Source organism: Artemia sp. Qi Xiang Cuo, chromosome 21 (assembly GCF_049724085.1).
Source record: "Artemia sp. Qi Xiang Cuo chromosome 21, ASM4972408v1, whole genome shotgun sequence".
Lineage (NCBI taxonomy): Eukaryota > Metazoa > Arthropoda > Branchiopoda > Anostraca > Artemiidae > Artemia > Artemia sp. Qi Xiang Cuo.
The window spans coordinates 51,599,658-51,619,711 of record NC_142814.1 but is presented as its reverse complement, the minus strand read 5'-3'; the positions used below and the strand labels follow the sequence as shown (position 1 = coordinate 51,619,711).

Genomic DNA, 20,054 nt, shown 5'->3' with positions numbered 1-20,054 from the left:
TTCAGAAAATGTTGGAAAATATGCCAGTATAAAATTCAGATCTCCTGTTTAATCAATATGTAGAATCAACCTTCAAATTAACAAACAAAGAAAACCAACATTAAGTATGTTGCGAAATAATTGTCTGATTAGCATTCGTCGCAGCCTCATATCTTATTTAGTCGTTCTTCGGATACATTTTCAATATCCTGAATTTTTTCTTTGAAGTCATTAATTTCAATTTGCAATTGATTTACAGTTTCTATGTTCGATTCTGCAGAGGCTTTCAACCTTTCTTCCAATTCACAGATTCCTTCTTCCTTGTCTTCTACTTTGGTTTTCAGCTTCTCGACATTTTCATTTAAAGCCACGACTATTTAAAGCCACGACTATTTATATAGGAACTGAAACCCTTAAACATAAAATGGTCAGAATTAATTTTCAGAAAATGTTGGAAAATATGCCAGTATACAATTCAGATTTCCTGTTTAATCAATAGGTAGAATCAACCTTCAAATTAACAAACAAAGAAAACCAACATTAAGTATGTTGCGAAATAATTGTCTGATTAGCATTCGTCGCAGCTTTTCGACTATGATAGATATAGATAGATCAACCGTGTTTTGTGAAAAACTACCTATGTATAAAAAAATGCCATCTGGCATTGATTCAGGAATGGTAACTTTTATTCCATTTCATATTAAAATTAAAAGCTAATTGCGAAAAGAAATTTATGTTGATTTTGAAAAAAAAAAAAACAACTGAAACTCCTTGAAAATGGCGTCAGATTGAAATGAACAGTGTACCATTGGAATCAGCTCGGTCGAAAACCTGCGTAGAGAAATTACAGTCCCCCACCTTAAATAACTTGAAAAATAACTTTTTAGCCTCAGTAGCGCTGATGTGTCTCTTCTTTATTTTACCAGGGCTAGCGGGTTACCAAAAAATCATAGAGAAATGTTTAATGGCTCATTTAAATTTATTCCTCATATCTACGTGCTTTTGTAAGTTCCACTATCTGCAAGTAACATATGACACTAAAAATGAAAGTATTTTTTACCATTTCTTAAGTGGTGGGACTAGCAGGCTAACAGAACATCGTAGAGAATTGTTTAATAGCTTATATAAAAACTATTGCTCACACTTACGTGCTTTCTATAACACGTGTTATCCACTCGCTTTTTTGTGATAATTTTACATCTTCAAAAATAGAAACTATCCATTATACTACCGGACTTCAGTCCCTCTAAATCCCTGTTCTTTACATTTAGGTTCGACAATCAGTGTTTACCTGGAAACACTCTAGATGTGTAAACGGTTAGTAAGTAGGTACTTACTAGTGTCTCATTTACCGATTATCTTTCAAGACATTTGCAGTAAAAAATGTACCAAAGTTTGCAATGTCTATTAAAAAGGATTTTATGCCTATTTTGAACTTTTATTTTGTCGTCGTGGAAAGGCATTGTGGTCTCCGAAATTATCTATCTCAGTCGAAATTTTTTTTTTTTTAATATATAAAAGGATACATTAACACATATTCGAAGAAAGGTAGGCTTGGACATAGATCCTGTTGAACGCCTCGTTGAACTCTGAATCTTGGGAAACTATCAAAACTCTTGCAAATGATTAATTCAAAATGAAGTAGTTTAAAATTCCAATGAACATAATTCACTGCATTAGAAAAGTAAGAAATGGAATACCTTCTTGGAATTTAGATCGTGCAGAAACTATTTTCAAGAAAAAAAAATTAAATCCTGGGGCCGTTGTTTTTTGTCCAAATCAACAAAACATGTAAAATCCATATATAGGACTCGGAGGAGACATGGGCTTTTGGGTCCTCTTTCCTTGTGTGTCCCTGCGTATATAACACCTGTTAAAATTTCATTCAAGCAATTCCTATCACTATATTGGTTCAGGACACCATTTTCTATTTAGAATTGATTTGGATATTAAGTTCGAAATTTCATAGAATGCTTCAAGGAAGAAGATCATCTGAACAAAATGCAATAAGTCCATACTACTTCTAGCACTGCTGTTACTGGTACATTCACTACTGCTACTACTTCTTAGTATTTTATTTCAGCACCATTCCATGAAACTTGCATCAATTATAGTGTGGCCCGACGCGTGACCACATAATTTTTCTAAATAATTGGTTTCTAAAAACTGTTCAAATGATTGAAGTAACAATATCTTATCAGACAGAAAACACTTACTTTAACACTGCTGTTTACTTTTACATAGTACGGATGGACGAAACTTTTCCAAAAATCTTCCCAACGTCTATGGAAAACATTATCGACCAACCAGGCTAGAATATATACAATAACCAGCCACACGTACCACATCACAGATACAATGTAAAAAATTAAGGTTGAACAGTGACTGGTGGGCCCAAATTAGATACTTAAACAAAATCATTAGGTAAAAACAAACATACCTAATAAACATATACATATGATATGATAAGCGATAATTTATAAATGTACGGTTTTTGTTCAACATAAAGAACTCAGTAGTATTATTACAAAACAGTCCATGGTAATGAACTGAGCGTCCTCCCGCTCCCGCTCAAGTCAAGATTTCCTACAGCCTTTTTTATATTATCTTCAAATAATTCTTGTCTTAATTCATGGCTTATTTCAGTTAGGTTTGGTAAGCTACATTGATTCTAAATACAAATTGGTGAAATTTAAGGCACTTAAATTTGTGAAAATATCAAAGTAGTATATAACCATGGAATAAGTCTATTAAAGCTGCATTACACCTTGACATTGTTTTTTTTAAATTCAAAAATAAACTATAATATTAAAAATATACAACATACCACTGCAATTCATTTTTCAAACTATTCTTCTTTTCTTTCCCCTATCCAGCGTTCTTTGGTCTATACAGGAACATCCTGGATGTAACTCCCTTTCTGGTTTTGTCTTCTCTTTCGCCCTCTTGACGATGGTTTGGGGATGCCTCCTGCAATGACCAGAATACAACCGGGTGTTGTTTTTTCTCTCGTACCCCTGAAAATAAAATAAAATATCAATCTTTTCTTTTGGTTTTTGACTCTAAAACTCCCTACTTAATTGTAATCTAATTCATCACTATTTCACTATCATTTCCTTTACTTTACTACCTATCTTCCTTACCTCTTACTCGGCATTCTATAGCTTTCTACCTTTCTAATTCCTCACATACCTAATTTTGTCTCTTCTAATATATTTTATCCACCTTTTTCCTATTTTTTTTATCAGTTTCCCCAATAATACGATTCTCTATCCATTAATTTACGATACAATAATTTCAAAATTCCCATTCTAGCTGCCCATGGCGGCAAGGTGCTGCTTCCATTCATTGGGCCTATAACATGTAACATTAAAGTTCAAATTTACAATACATATACATTTTTGAACTTTATTTTACTTTCACGTTTATTAAAAAAATTTAAAATATTTTCAAATAAATTTAAATTATCAAAAAAAAAAAACAAACAAACATAACACAATTTTTTTTTAAAATATATCACATTTAATAATATTCTTCTTTTCTTGGCCATGCATTATGGGGTGGCTACAACAATCCTCAAATAATGTACCGTGAGTAATATTCGATACATTTAAAATAAAAAAAAATAAAATTCTTTCCTTCTAAGGATAATTTCAACCTAAATTAAACTTCCCGTAATTAAGCTTAAATCCTGTTTCAAAGAGTCTAAATTCTTAATCAGCAAAAGAAAAACTGCATTTTAGTCTCAGCCAAACATCGGCGCTAATCCAGGGAGACGGTTTTGAATTTTGCGAAGATACTTGGCAATAAAAAAAAATCACTAGATACAAAGTTCACAGGAAGTTTAAGTTATCATAGCAGTATGAATGTTTAATCATTAAAAATACTGAAAACAAATTATTGGATGGGCAGTTAGCATAATGAAGTGAGTTTGCAAACATAATTACAAGATAGCGGGCCCTCCAGAGGATTTAGGCCAATCGCGAAATAGCTCCTAGAGCGCAGAATCTAGACTTCGGTGATATTGTGATGAAAAGTGTTTTTCGTGATTATTATTATTATTGTCATCATTATGACTACTAGTATTATTACGGAGAGTCAATTTAATGATTAACTTTGCCTCAATTGTCGTCTATTTTGAAGTGAACCTTTGGTCATATACATACATTGTCAGGCACCTAAAATGTAAGTTTCAATAAAACCATTACTTTTCTATTTCTGTTTGTTCTTATTATATATTCTCATCGCACGGTAGATAACTAGTTCACTTGTATTCCATAGGCAGCGCTCCCTAAGGAATCTGATTTGGAGATATTTCGAGCAAAAGAGGTTACACTTTTGTAGTTACATATTTTATTTTCTCTCTAAGATTGAGAGTGGAGTGGTCACCCATTTACCTTACTCCCCATTGCTGTGGCGCAGACCTTGATGGCACAATTGGCACATTCATTAGCGTTACAAGTGGCGCGATCGTAAAACTTATAAGGTGCAAGTTAACAGCTTTAAACCTCAACGGCGCAGTTGGCGCGATCGGTATACAGATAAATCCCCTAAACATTACACAAAAAGCCGATAGGCTCAAAGATAGAGTACACCAAAATAGAAGACACATTACTTGTTCAGAATAAATTCTATTGTTTAGAAATAAGGACATCTTTTGTAACCAGCGGCCTTGGAAGCATAGCATTAGCATCCACGGTGCTTTGTGTTAGGTGAGGAACTGCTCTGACACAAAAGAGATTTGTATATTTTCACTTAGCTGAGGGGTTGTTTCCATAGATTTTTGGTGTGCACTGACTGTTCGAACAGCTTGTTAGCTGTTTAGCTGTTCCTTTAAGCTATTTTTGCCATGAAAGAAGATTTTTTACATTTATTTTTTCATTATGGTCAGACTTTTTCTTCTTGTAGGCCAATCTGCTAAATAAATATACACCTTTATACTGAAGCAAACAAACCTTGGTCCTGAAGTGACAACCGTTAGCTTTTTTAAATATCAAAGCTGTAACCTGGCTTTCTTAATCACAATGCTAATAAAAATAAAACAACAAAAACAATCAATAAGTATTCAATTGAAATGTTCCATAAAAAGAGCCTTTTTCATAAAGAGTTTTCACTAAAGCATCCCTTTAGCTTTTAATAATTTGCTTCCTGGGTGATTTATTTGCAAGAATTTACTTGCTAAATCATAAGAAATCACAAGCTTTGAGAAAAAATTACGTTTTGGGAATAATCACTTAAAATTACTGGCCCAAAAAATCAGTAAGCAATAGAAAAATTAATATAAATAGTGAGAAACCACAAGGGATGGTAACCCTACACACAAGTAAGGAAGTGGCAGATCGTTATTCGCAAAGACTCTGCAAAGCAAAAGAAAAAGCTTTAAGATGTCGAATTCGGATCAAACACGAAAGTAGAAGCTGCTCGCTATCCTTTTACAGTAACAAATTAAAATATAAAAACTATTGCTCATTGTCCAATTCCGACCAATCAATCGACGAAAAATCTTCGTTTTCTGAAAAATCTTTGTCAATATTCCGTTTTTTACTGCTTGCCTCTTCAGAGTTTGATACTTGCTTTTCATTACGACTAGAAATGACTGTTTGTTTTTTATCTATGACCATTGTGAAAAATGCTGACTCTTATTTCTGGGCTCCTTTCCATTCTTGAATCAACTATTTCAGGCAACAAGCAATTCTTCCAAAACGCTCAAGTTTCGGAAATACTTTTGCCCAGTAATGCCTTGATCAGTTCAACTATTATTGTATTCCTGTCATCATGTTTATTGTATATCAGCAGATGACATAGCTCTTGATTCGTAATCTCTAGCTGGCCCTGAATTTTACCGTAGTATTGGTGGTTTACTTTTAGCTCGAGTCCTGAACTAGTTATCTCCCTTTAGTAGGCCTTTGATATAAGCTCCGTCCTCTATAGTTCTCCCTTTTGGTATGTTATGTACTGTCTTTACTTCAATTGGTGTTCAATCGGGCAACACTCCGTTCAAAGACGCAGCGAGATATTGGCACGTTGGGTGGACCAAAAGTCCAGTGTTATTAGCTTTAGTAATTGGCTGGCCAATTTTCGTTCGTAAAATGTAAGAGCTACTTTTTCTAATTCATTTCCCTTTATCATTTTAGCCGAGCGATAATTGCTGCCGCTGATCTGGATGTCTCTTACAATGGGGCCTGTTTTAGTGATTTCTTTCCAAGAAGTTATCTGATGAAAAAAAGTACTTGTGATTTTTTTGCTTCTTTCAGAAATCCATTGTTCATTGGAAGATTCCCCTTTTGTCTTCTCATAGATCTGCCGCAAAGTAGCTTGATCGTAGTTCAGAAAAGTTATCGTATATGTGAACTTGGCAGCTGCCAGCTCCTCTTGTTGTCATATCAGGTCTGTTGCACTTGGGCCCATAATCAAGAACTCCAGAAAAGCTTTGATTATTTTTCCTTTTAGCCTGATAAGTACCACCCATTGAAACATAGTATTGCTTTAAGTTTCTTCTCGACTGCGTTCAAAGTCTGCTGGTCTTCTCACAGTATTGCTTCGTTAGCTTGGCTGGGCTAGAGCCAAAAGCTTTTTCCAGGTATTGCTATGCAATTTATAACCCATTGGATAAGAAGGACTTGCTCCATCTATACGTGCATGGCATGCCCAGCGTATTGAGTGGCTAATTTTCTTTCCATCGCAAAACTTACGGCAACAGACATATAGTTCTCTTTCAGATTGGTTGTCGAATCCATGCGGAGCATGTCTGCTTTCTGGTAGACGATTACAATACAAGTTTGTATGTCTTGAAAAACTTTTTTTGGTACTCTTCTCCACCTATCCTCTGCTAAGCTCCCTTCGGGTAATCCAGCTTTCTTGGAAAAAGCATCATCATATTTTGAATGATTCGCGAAAACATGCTCGGGGCCTCTTCGGAGCAGGTCTCTCAGCTTCTCAGCTGTACCTTGGTCTTCTGAGTTTTTCTTTATTGCTCCCCGAAGGTTTTTTGTAAGTTTTTGGATCATGTTATTTGGTAAAACTTTAGTTTAAATGAATTCCTTTTTTTGCTTTGACAAGGCCGTAGAGGTATTTCGTATATTTTTTTGTTACATGATTCGCACATTCTTCTTTTTCAATAATCGAGCCATATGAGACGCTTTGCTTTAGTCTATAAAAAACGCTAGAATCTCTGTCACCAATGTACCGAAGATACTGTAACCCGTGCATCTCTTCACTAATGCGAAAACCTTCAACAAGAATGTCTGTCTCCATACTTTTAGACGGACCCTTATAGTTCATGAAGCATGCATGACTGACGGGATTTTCTCCCTTTTTCACAGCTCTGAAGCAAATATAACAATATTTATTTTTTATCCCCAAATATATAGTTTTTTAGTGAAAGCGTCAATAATGACCCATACATATCCTTTGCCTGTGTAGTCATTGCCATTCCTGCGTTTATTCCATCCACCGTCATACACTACTCTAGTCAAATAGGAACTATTCAAAAACCTGTATTCGTGAATTGCCATTTTCAGTGACTCCTCAACGTTCTGCTGTAAGATTTCCGTCAACGTTTCCATCCATACCGTGCCAATTGTCGATTCACTTTTCATAAATATCTTTTGACATAGGGCAGATGCCTAAGACACCCGGTATTTCAGATAGTGCGGCGTAGCCTCCACCTGTCCCCCCAACACCTCACACAGCCTTAAAGTTCATATCTCCTCGTACATTGGTATAGCGCTCTGCTATTCTCTTAGGCTTGCGGTCTGTAAAGGTTGTCAAATTGATGATTATTTGGCGAATTTATCACTTATTTTAAAAGGGTAGCATAAGCAAATGTTCTGTTTAGGGTAGTTTTTTTTTTTTTTTTTTTTTTTTTTTTTTTTTTTTTTTTTTTGTATGATTAGTTAGATTAACCTTATTACTTGTGGACTTTTGGCTTGGCTTTTGGAGATGTTTTGGATTTTTCTATTGTTTGTCGTTTTGGTTTTATTTGATTTCTGATTTTATATTGAATAATATTGATAAGGATTATGTTCAAAGGGGTCTGCCGAATATTAGTAAGTGTAATGGTCGTTGTTTTCTTTGTCAATATAACATCATACCACGAAAATATGTTAAAATCACATTATATAATAAAAAATTTAAAATTTTATTAAAAGGACACGTAAAATTTAAAAAAAAAAATATTATATATTTAATATAATGTAAAAATTGTCAATTACAATATGTGGGGAAACAATTAACAATATATATAAGAGATTTTCGGGACATAAAACTACAATTACCAAGGAAAAAACTAATAATTATCTAGTTCAACATTGTAATAATGGTAGTTGCTCAGTATCTAATCTAACTATTACAATTTTAGAAAATCTGGACCTAGAAAACTTTACTATAGAAGAAAAAAAAATAATAAATTACGCAGACAAGAAGAGTATTGGATCCATGCTCTGGGTACCGCGTATCCTTTTGGGCTAAATGATCAAGATGCTAAATAAAGAGACATGTCGAATGTAGTTGCTAATTGTATCAATGGGTTAACTGAACACCCTTTATTTAATTGCCCCACTAAACGTAAAAACCGATTAAGAGGACATAGGAAAAATAATAAAAGAAATATTTAGATTTAAATGCATTTTTAATCGATTTAGGTCACATATTTGAGACTAATGGAATGACTAGGTTTAATAAAATCTTTAAATAAGTTATCAAGGAATAATTTAATGAAAGTATTCTGGATTGCAAAAAGTAGTACAACATGTAACTAAAAAAATAAATTGATTTATGATGCAGTTTGTATTTTAGCTAAATCAACATTTATTTCAAAATACAATAAATCTGATGAAATTGTAAATAAGAATAATAGATTATATTTGTCTATTAATTTTTGTTCTAAACAAATAGAAGATATTAATTTGCCAAGAATTTTAAACCAGCGGAGAGTAAAGAATGCCCTTCCATGTAATTTGGTGTATAATGGTAGTCCAATTTTAACATATAAATTTTCAAAAACAATTGGTCAAATGATTTTTAACTATAATTCAATAATTAAAAAACTGGACAGGGGAGTAATTGGAAACCGGTTTGTAATTGTGAGCAATTTTTACCGTAGGTGGATCAAACGTATGAGCATGTTGTAATGGGGGATTTGTCCATTATAAAGCATCGTGATCTTCAAAATATAATGAAAAAGGGGGCTAAATTCCGTCTGTTTTACAGTGTAAGGCCACCAGATATTCTTAGGGGATTAAAGAATGATTTAAACTTATTTGTTGATAATTGGTGCAAGAAGGAGAAAATTGCTAAAGATAGATTTCAGAATTGGATAAGTTTGATTTTGACTAGTGTAAGAAATAGCATGTATAGAATTAATCCAACAGATTCTCTGAAAAATTCAATATTTTATAATACCAATATGAAACAAGCAATTGCTAATATACAGAATGAATTTATAATTGTACCAGTTGATAAAGCTAGCAATAATTTTGCCATAGTTTATCAGAAACTCTATTGTTATATTTTATCAAAAGAGATACAAACAACAAATGCATACAAAAAGGCTCATATGGAGGAAAAGAGATTAATTGAAAATATAGAAGAAAGAATTTTGAAAAATTTCAACATTAAAATAAATGATAATGAAAAACAGTTTCCTTTTTTATATTGGACGATAAAATTTCATAAAAATCCACCAAAACCACGTTTTATTGCTGGGGCAGCAAGGTGTCCAACCAGAATTGTGGCTACTGATCTATCTTTGATTTTAGGGGAAATTAAAAATAAATTTAAAGCATATTGCTCCGGAATAAAAAAAATTTCTAACTTGAACCCATATTGGAGTATTAATAACTTGTTACAAGTAATAGATTCTTTGGTTAATGATTTCAGCTAAAAGAGTCGAGTCATTTTATTTTACTACATTTTATACAAAATTGTAACTAAAATTATTATTCGAAAAATTTAAAATGGTTATAAATAAATCTTTTCTTTTGTCTAATATCAGATTTTTGAAAATTGATACTTTTAATAAAAATGCCCGATGGACGAATTTCTTTAGAAGTACTATTAATTCAAGATGTTATAGCTTGGATATGGTATGCGATTTATTAGAATTTGTTCTATTTAATACATTTATAAGATTTAATGGGAATTTGTATAAACTAACCGTAGGTATTCCTATGGGTGGGACTGCGAGTCCATTCATAGCAGACCTGTTTTTAAGTCAATTAGAATATGAATATATTATAAATAAAAATAGCCCAAGCAATGTAAAATATAACATTTCAAATAATAAAAGATATCTGGACGATCTCTTGGTAATAAATTGTGCAGAGTTTATTGAGATTTAAAAAAATATTTATCCACAAGAGTTAATTCTTGAGCCTAGCTATGGGATGGGACACTCCGACCATTTCTTAGATTTAAATATTAATATTTCAAATAATAATAAATTAGTGTTTAAATTATATAATAAAACGGATGATTTTAATTTTGAAGTAATTAATTTTCCATTTCTTGAAAGTAATATACATTCAAATATTACTTATTCGGCTTATTATTCCCAATTATTTAGGTATGCAAAAATATGCAGTAATTACACAGATTTTAAAAATAGATGTAAAAAGCTGAGCGAAAAACTGATCTAAAGAGGTTTTTCTGCCAAAAAAATTAGTTGGCAAATCAAAAAATTTAGTTTCATGTATCTTGAACTTTTAAGTAAATATACAAAAAATTATAAAGAAATACTGAACTATATTTTAATATGATTTCTCTTGCGTTTTTTTTTGGAAGTTTGAGTTTGTAGGGGTTTTCAAACAAGCTTGAGGATCTTTAAATTGGTAATCGGTTCCAGATACCAATAAAAGATACATCTGGACATGTCTTCATTTATTCCAGAATGGTTTCTTTCAGTGACCTCTGGGAGTTGATCATGGAAACACTGAAACAAGTTTTGTACTTAATTTTTAGTAGCTTGAATAGTATGCACGTATTTCACAGGTTTTACCTGACATAGGGTTACCATATAGATCTTATGGTAGAGGCTCCACCGTGCCGGGTAAAGAATGTAAAGCCTCGAAACCCGTTAAGGCAGGTGGTATTTCTTCTGATGAGCCCTAAACAGAAGGTTCTACTTGGAAATATTTTGCTAGATTTAAGGTGTTTTTGCTGGTAAATTTACAACGACTTACATTTATTGATGACAACTTTGCATGGATTTGGACTTTTCTATTTGGTTGACGGTTCGGGTATACTGTTTGGTCCTAGTTAGTTGGATAGATGGGTAAGGTAAAAGCCTCGTTCAAGTGCACATTTGTCTCAATTGCTGGATTAGGACGACAGTTTTTTTTTTTTTTTTTTTTTTTTTTTTTTTTTTTTGCCAAGTAATTACCTCTTAAACATAATATATATATATATATATATATATATATATATATATATATATATATATATATATATATATATATATATATATATATATATATATATATATATATATATATATATATATATATACGGAGCTGATTTTTGAGAAAAAGAAATATGAAAACGCACTACAATTATTGCTCACTTAAAGAGAGTAGATTTATTATTCATTTTGTAATTTTACCCAATAAGATTCTAATTATTTACAGTCTTATTCTCCAAAAACAATTCCAGGACTTATTTAATTTTTCAACCGGTATTACATCAAATCGATTGCAAGATACATAAGTACAACCCAAAATGTTTTCAAGTATTGAAAATATTTAAAAAACACTTGACTTAAAAAAATTATAAGTTAATTTGGAAAATGAAGGCGTGGTTAATACTGAGATGAATTTAAAGCACTGGAGATCGGTTGCCTATCTTAGAATTTCCATTTTATGGCACAAAACATCGCTTTGCTGTGGCGCGATCTCATTTGTTACTTAATTCCACAGTACGATTCAAAACTGATTACAAAGATGACAATTTTTCTTTCTTTATCGATTTTTTTAGATGATCGACACTCTCTAAGTTTACTGTAAGGCGGGGGGGTATCCTCAAATACGTAATTTTGACAACTTTCAACTACGTTGAACAAAATCACTATCCCAAAATTTTTATTGGATGTTTTTGGGTAAACGGTGGGCGTGGGAGGGGGGTTATTTGCCCTCCAATTACTTTTGACTATTAAAAAGGGTACTAGCCCTTCGAATTTCCAATCGAATGAGCCCTTTTTGAAGTTTCACCTGCAAAATAAAAGTATAATCAAAACGAATAAAGGCTGTATATATATATACCTTCGCAAATTCCATTTTGTGCGCTTAAAGAGCCTTTAAGTGGCACCTTGTTCCTTATTTTTTGCATGTATAATTAAAACTAAAGCATACCATCCAATTCAAGAGTCAATGCTAGTTTTAAATCTTGCAGTCATCTATTACCCTTGCATAGATTCATTATGATCTTTTCCGTTATACCAATTTATAAACCTTATAATTCAGCCATTTTTAAAGTTGTCGGTGGGTTTTCCAGCGCAAATGAGTCAAACTACATGCTTCTTTCAAACGACGAAATTGAATAAAAAAAAGTTGAAAATTGTGAAAAATAAATAAATTTTAAAAAGTTGGCTATTAAAAAACTATATATCAGTTTCAAATTTTAAATTTTGATGGTATATTTTTATCATAATTCTATTAGATAAGAAACAAGGAACAAGATGTTAATTTGAGGGTCTTGTGAAGGTCATATGTAGTATCGAATGATTATTAGCTATAAGAAGGACTATATGTACATATACACAGGGAAGGGCTATTTCCTGCACCGTGGACACTTCCAATTGTTCTATTTGTAAGTTACCGCATGTCTATCAAAATATGGAAATGGAACAGAAGCTGGACGTGTCAGAAAGTATTAGAAGAAGGTTCACATTATATTATGTAGATCGTATTGAATCCAAAAGTAATAATATATTTGCATCTGCATCGTTGGACAAAAGTATCAAAATTTGGAAACTGGGGTCATCTACTTCGAACATCACATTTGAAAGTCATGTGGATGGCTATTACAACGATGGCGAGAAACCCTATTTGATCTGTGGTGCTGATGATTGCTCGGTTTATATTTGGAACTACCAAGGTCGATGTTGTGTCCAAAGTTTACAAAGAATATAACAGCTGTCGCTTTTGATTCCAAAAAAAGAGAACACATTTTTGCTACCTACCCAAAAAAAATTATTTTACTTGTTGTTAAAGACAGGATTTGATGAAATCATTTTTTATGGGCTTTTTTTTATAGCTATATTTTTTCTATGTTCATTACAAAATTTAAACAATAAAATAACAATGAAAAGAGAGAGCTCAAGGGAGGGGGGAGGTCGATAAAAAAAGGGTCAACTACTCTTCCAGGATCCTGATTTATGCGTATCCTCTTCAACAATAATAAACATCTCAACCTCATTGGTCTTGAGCCTTTCAACAAGGAATGATTTAAGACGGGTCTCATCTCCTATTTCGATCGGTACTTTGAACTTGGAATCAAAGTTGTAATATTTTCCTCCAACCTCCCTTATAGCTATCCAATGCTTCCTGTGGAATGGAGGAACATAGCTTGATGTAGTCATGTTAAAAATGATACCAACTACATGTTTCATCACAAGGACACTCGGGTCTAATCTTTTATCAAACCAAACTGCTTCATGACCCATTACTTGCACTGCTTTCATCATCACATTCACGTCATAGTTTCCAAGGCCAAGTATAGATTTATGTGGTCAAAATATGTGTCATGAGGAAGAACATAGCAAATTCCATCTAATACTTTTTGATGGAAAACTGCTTCCTGATTCAAGTTGTTGAGAGAATGCAATAAACATAGTTGCTTGGATTGCTTTTCATGATACATGACTAAAGATTAAATCTTCTGCTGATAAAAGCCGCGTTAATTTTTTAGGGGTCTTCAGGCCATTTCTCGAACTTCCCATAAATTTGTTTTCAAAATAACATTTTACTATTTTGTCTAATCGAGATAATAGTTGCTATTTCTGAATTACTTACAAACGGCAATTTTTTCTAATTAGCCAGTTTTTCTTTAAACGCTTTTTTTGGTTACTTTGGGCCGTGATTGTTCCTCTATGAGGTTTCAGCTACCGCTCCAACAATGATTGTTGTCATCATACTCTTCATATTTAAAAAAGATAGTTTAAAAAGCGAAATATGTATTGCATCTCTTATTACTCGGGTGGATATTCTGGAGGAAAATTGTTCGTCAGACGTTCTTTGTCTCATTGCGTGATGTCTGTCTCTGGACACAATCGATTTGAGCAGATTAGACAACACAGGTTTCGTATTTTTGACGTAACACCTTTATTTAGATGATTTTATTGGCGTTGGTTGATGGGGATAAATGTATTTATCCCTATTTGAAAGTTTATTTGTACAAGTTTCGTAAAACAAGAATGTTCCCTCTTCCCACAGGATATTATGACACATCCTTAGGTATGCCTCTTAGTTTTTTTTTTCTTTTCGATTCGGTGTTTTTGGTGCTTGCATATGTGGAAATCGTTTTACATCACCATTATCTATTTGTGTATACCTGGGTCTCAAATTTATTGAAGGTATGTACCAGCCAGCGGGAGGAACTTTAGTTTAGCATGAACTAAACATTGTTTTACTTGGTTAAAGGCAGTTCTATATACCAATGTAAAGTGCATACACTAGAAAATTAAAACATACATCTTCTTTTTATTCTGATAATGTTGTAATAAATTTTACATTACCCTTTTCTTTTTTGGATTTAACACGTAATTTTATGCGATCCTATACAGCTGAGTCAAGGTTATTGGTTATTGAAATTTGTTAATTGTTTCTTTTTCCCAACTACTTTTAAATATTTGTATATAATTGGTTTGACTTGTTATGAAATAATTAATCTAACTTTTGTTGATTTTTTTTCATTGTATTATTTTATTGCGATCTCTAATATATTCATATATAATGTCAACCTAAAAAGAATAAGTTAAATTTTATTATAATATCATACTCAAAATTGAAATAATAATCTTTTATATATAATTCTGGTAAAAATTTATACAACGTGTTTAAGTAATTATACAATGATTTCAAATTTTTTTTTAAAAATTGTTTGGTTTTCTCTATGTTTTAAATTGGTTTCCAGAGGAATACAATTTTTCTTTTAATTCTATGTTCAGCACATGGATGTTTCAGCACGTCTATCATCTAGAAAAGGGACAGATATTTATTCTCAGTAACTCGAAGTTAATACACATCTCATAGCACATTAATTGTTAAATCTGGTAATTTTGAGAAGCAATATGGTATATACAAACTTTATTTTTATATATGTTTAATATATAAGAGCATAAATTAAATATAGAACCCTAGAAATTTTTATTTTGGTTCAATAAGACCGGCCCCAGCAAAAACTTTTATATTTAGGCAATTTATCTTCACTTCAAAAATGATTATACAAAGAATATTAAAACTTTTTAATATTGACATTTTTAGAACTGAAATTTTTAATAATTGTAATTTTTATATTTGACTCCATTTAAAATTTCCCACTAGAATTTTAAAATAGATTACATAAGAAAAGCATTTCTTTGGTTTTTGAAGAATATTCCTGAACAGTAATCATACAAATTTTATTCAATCATTCCCACAATATATTTATCTATTTTTTATAGCATCATTTTTAACTATATCAAGAACATAACGTTAATCAAGACATTACCAAAAATACATAGAAAAATGAATCAAACATGTATTAGTTGGCAAAACTCATTTCAACTACAGTTTTTATTATGCTATAATGTTTCGTACTAACAAGATTAACAAAATTTGCAAAAAAAAAATCGTAATTGAATCACTGTTACATGGGGAATAACAATGAACTATTGATTCTAAATACAAATTGGGGAAATTTAAGGCACTTAAATCTTTTAAAATATCAAATTAGTATATAACCATGGAATAAGTCTATTAAAGCTGCATTACACCTTGACATTGTTTTTTTTTTAATTCAAAAATAAACTATAATATTACAAATATACAAAATTCCCCTCCAACTCATATTTCAAACTATTCTTCTTTTCTTTCCCCTATCCAGCGTTCTTTGGTCTATACAGGAACATCCTGGATGTAACTCCCTTTCTGGTTTTGTCTTCTCTTTCGTCCTCTTGACGATGGTTTGGTGATGCCTCATGCAATAACCAGAATACAACCGGGTGTTGTTTTTTCCTCTCGTACCCCTGAAAATAAAATAAAATATCAATCTTTTCTTTCGGTTTTTTACTCTAAGACTCCCTGCTTATTTGTAATCTAATTCATCACTATTTCACTATCATTTCTTTTACTTTACTAACTATCTACCTTACCTCTAACTCTGCATTCAATAGCTTTCTACCTTTCTAATTTCTCACATACATAATTTTTTCTCTTCTAATTTTTTTATCCACCTTTTTTCTATTTTTTTATCAGTTTCCCCAATAATACGATTCTCTATCCATTAATTTACGATACAATAATTTCAAAATTCCCATTCTAGCTGCCCATGGCGGCAAGGGGCTGCTTCTATTCATTGGGCCTATAACATTTAAAATTAAAGTTCAAATTTACAATACATATAAATTTTTGAAATTTATTTTAATTTCACGTTTCTTAAAACAATTTAAAATATTTTCAACTAAATTTAAATGAGAAAAAAAAAAAACAAAACAAACATAACACAATTTTTTTTTCAAATAGATCACATTTCATCATATTCTTCTTTGCTTGGCCATGCATTATGGGGTGGCTACAACAATCCTCAAATAATGTACCGTTAGTAATATGCGATACATTTAAAATAAAAAAAAATAAAATTCTTTCCTTCTAAGGATAATTTCAACATAAATTAAACTTCCCGTAATTAAGCTTAAATCCCGTTTCAAAGAGTCTAAATTCTTAATCAGCAAAAGAAAAACTGCATTTTAGTCGGGAGACGGTTTTGAATTTCGCGAAGATACTTGGCAATAAAAAAAAATCATTAGATACAAAGTTCACAGGAAGTTTAAGTTATCATAGCAGTATGAATGTTTAATCATTAAAAATACTGAAAACAAATTATTGGATGGGCAGTTAGCATAATGAAGTGAGTTTGCAAACATAATTACAAGATAGCGGGCCCTCCAGAGGATTTAGGCCAATCGCGAAATAGCTCCTAGAGCGCAGAATCTAGACTTCGGTGATATTGTGATGAAAAGTGTTTTTCGTGATTATTATTATTATTGTCATCATTATGACTACTAGTATTATTACGGAGAGTCAATTTAATGATTAACTTTGCCTCTATTTTCGTCTATTTTGAAGTGAACCTTTGGTCATATACATACATTGTTGTGCACCTAAATGAGTTTTGCCAACTAATACATGTTTGATTCATTTTTCTATGTATTTTTGGTAATGTCTTGATTAACGTTATGTTCTTGATATAGTTAAAAATGATGCTATAAAAAATAGATAAATATATTGTGGGAATGATTGAATAAAATTTGTATGATTACTGTTCAAGAATATTCTTCAAAAACCAAAGAAATGTTTTTCTTATGTAATCTATTTTAAAATTCTAGTGGGAAATTTTAAATGGAGTCAAATATAAAAATTACAATTATTAAAAATTTCAGTTCTAAAAATGTCAATATTAAAAAGTTTTAATATTCTTTGTATAATCATTTTTGAAGTGAAGATAAATTGCCTAAATATAAAACGTTTTTGCTGGGGCCGGTCTTATTGAACCAAAATAAAAATTTTTAGGGTTCTATATTTAATTTATGCTCTTATTTATTAAACATATATAAAAATAAAGTTTGTATATACCATATTGCTTCTCAAAATTACCAGATTTAACAATTAATGTGCTATGAGATGTGTATTAACTTCGAGTTACTGAGAATAAATATCTGTCCCTTTTCTAGACGATAGACGTGTTGAAACATGCATGTGCTGAACATATAATTAAAAGAAATATTGTGTTCCTCTGGAAACCGATTTGAAACATAGAGAAAACCAAACAATTTTTAAAAAAAAATTTGAAATCATTTTATAATTACTTAAACACGTTGAATAAATTTTTACCAGAATTATATATAAAAGATTATTATTTCAATTTTGAGTATGCTATTATAATAAAATTTAACTTATTCTTTCTAGGTTGACATTATATATGAATATATTAGAGATCGCAATAAAATAATACAATGAAAAAAAATCAACAAAAGTTAGATTAATTATTTCATAACAAGTCAAACCAATTATATACAAATATTTAAAAGTAGTTGGGAAAAAGAAACAATTAACAAATTTCAATAACCAATAACCTTGACTCAGCTGTATAGGATCGCATAAAATTACGTGTTAAATCCAAAAAAGAAAAGGGTAATGTAAAATTGATGATAACATTATCAGACTAAAAAGAAGATGTATGTTTTAATTTTCTAGTGTATGCACTTTACATTGGTATATAGAACTGCCTTTAACCAAGTAAAACAATGTTTAGTTCATGCTAAACGAAAGTTCCTGCCGCTGGCTGGTACATACCTTCAATAAATTTGAGACCCAGGTATACACAAATAGATAATGGTGATGTAAAACGATTTCCACATATGCAAGCACCAAAAACGCCAAACCAAACCGAAAAGAAAAAAAACTAAGAGGCATAACTAAGGATGTATCATAATATACTGTGGGAAGAGGGAACATTCTTGTTTTACGAAACTTGTACAAATAAACTTTCAAATAGGGATAAATACATTTATCCCCATTAACCAACGCCAACAAAAACATCTAATTAAAGGTGTTACGTCAAAAATACGAAACCTGCGTTGTCTAATCTGCTCAAATCGTTTGTGTCGAGAGACAGACATCACGCACTGAGACAAAGAACGTCTGACGAACAATTTTCCTCCAGAACTCCACCCGAGTAATAAGAGATGCAATACATATTTCGCTTTTTAAACTATCTTTTTTAAATATGAAGAGTATGATGACAACAATCATTGTTGGAGCGGTAGCTGAAACCTCATAGAGGAACAATCACGGCCCATAGTAACCAAAAAAAGCGTTTAAAGAAAAACTGGCTTATTAGAAAAATTGCCGTTTGTAAGTAATTCAGAAATAGCAACTATTATCTCGATTAGACAAAATAGTAAAATGTTATTTTGAAAACAAATTTATGGGAAGTTCGAGAAATGGCCTGAAGCCCTTAAAAATTAACGCGGCTTTTATCAGCAGAAGATTTAATCTTTAGTCATGTATCATGAAAAGCAATCCAAGCAACTATGTTTATTGCATTCTCTCAACAACTTGAATCAGAAAGCAGTTTACCAGCAAAAAGTATTAGATGTAATTTGCTCTGTTCTTTCTCATGACAGATTTTTTAGCCCACATAAATCTGTACTTGGCCTTGGAAACTATGACGTGAATGTGATGATGAAAGCAGTGCAAGTAATGGGTCATGAAGCATTTTGGTTTGATAAAAGATTAGACCCGAGTGTCCATGCGATAAAACATGTGCTTGGCATCATTTTTAACATGACTACATCAAGCTATGTTCCTCCATTCCACAGGAAGCTTTGGATAGCTATAAGGGAGGTTGGAGGAAAATATTACAACTTTGATTCCAAGTTCAAAGTAACGATCGAAATAGGAGATGAGACACATCTTAAATCATTCCTTGTTGAAAGGCTCAAGACCAATGAGGTTGAGATGTTTATTATTGTTGAAGAGGATACGCATACATGAGGATCCGGGACGAGTAGTTGACCCTTTTTTTATTGACCTCCCCCCTCCCTTGAGCTCTCTCTTTTCATTGTTATTTTATTGTTTAAATTTTGTAATGTACATAGAAAAAAATTAGCTATAAAAAAAGCCCATAAAAAATTATTTCATCAAATCCTGTCTTTAAAAAAAAGGAAAATAATTTTTTTTGGGTAGTTAGCAAAAATGTTTTCTCTTTTTTTTCGGAATCAAAAGTGACAGCTGTTATATTCTTTGTAAACTTTGGACACAACATCGACCTTGGTAGTTCCAAATATAAACCAAGTAATCACCAGCACCACAGATCAAATA

The 20,054-nt window shown here is 31.6% G+C and overlaps 1 protein-coding gene and 1 pseudogene across 1 annotated transcript; one reads left to right on the top strand and one right to left on the bottom strand.

Annotated features, from left to right (window-relative positions):
* Nucleotides 1-13,266: 13,266 nt before the first annotated feature.
* Nucleotides 13,267-13,833, bottom strand: LOC148939694 (josephin-1-like). Its single transcript, XM_089106699.1, is given in 2 exon segments — nucleotides 13,267-13,704; nucleotides 13,707-13,833. Coding segments are annotated over 2 exon segments (510 nt in total). The 3' UTR covers nucleotides 13,267-13,321.
* Nucleotides 13,834-19,235: 5,402 nt separating this feature from the next.
* LOC148939693 (josephin-1 pseudogene) lies at nucleotides 19,236-19,727 on the top strand (annotated as a pseudogene).
* Nucleotides 19,728-20,054: the final 327 nt, after the last annotated feature.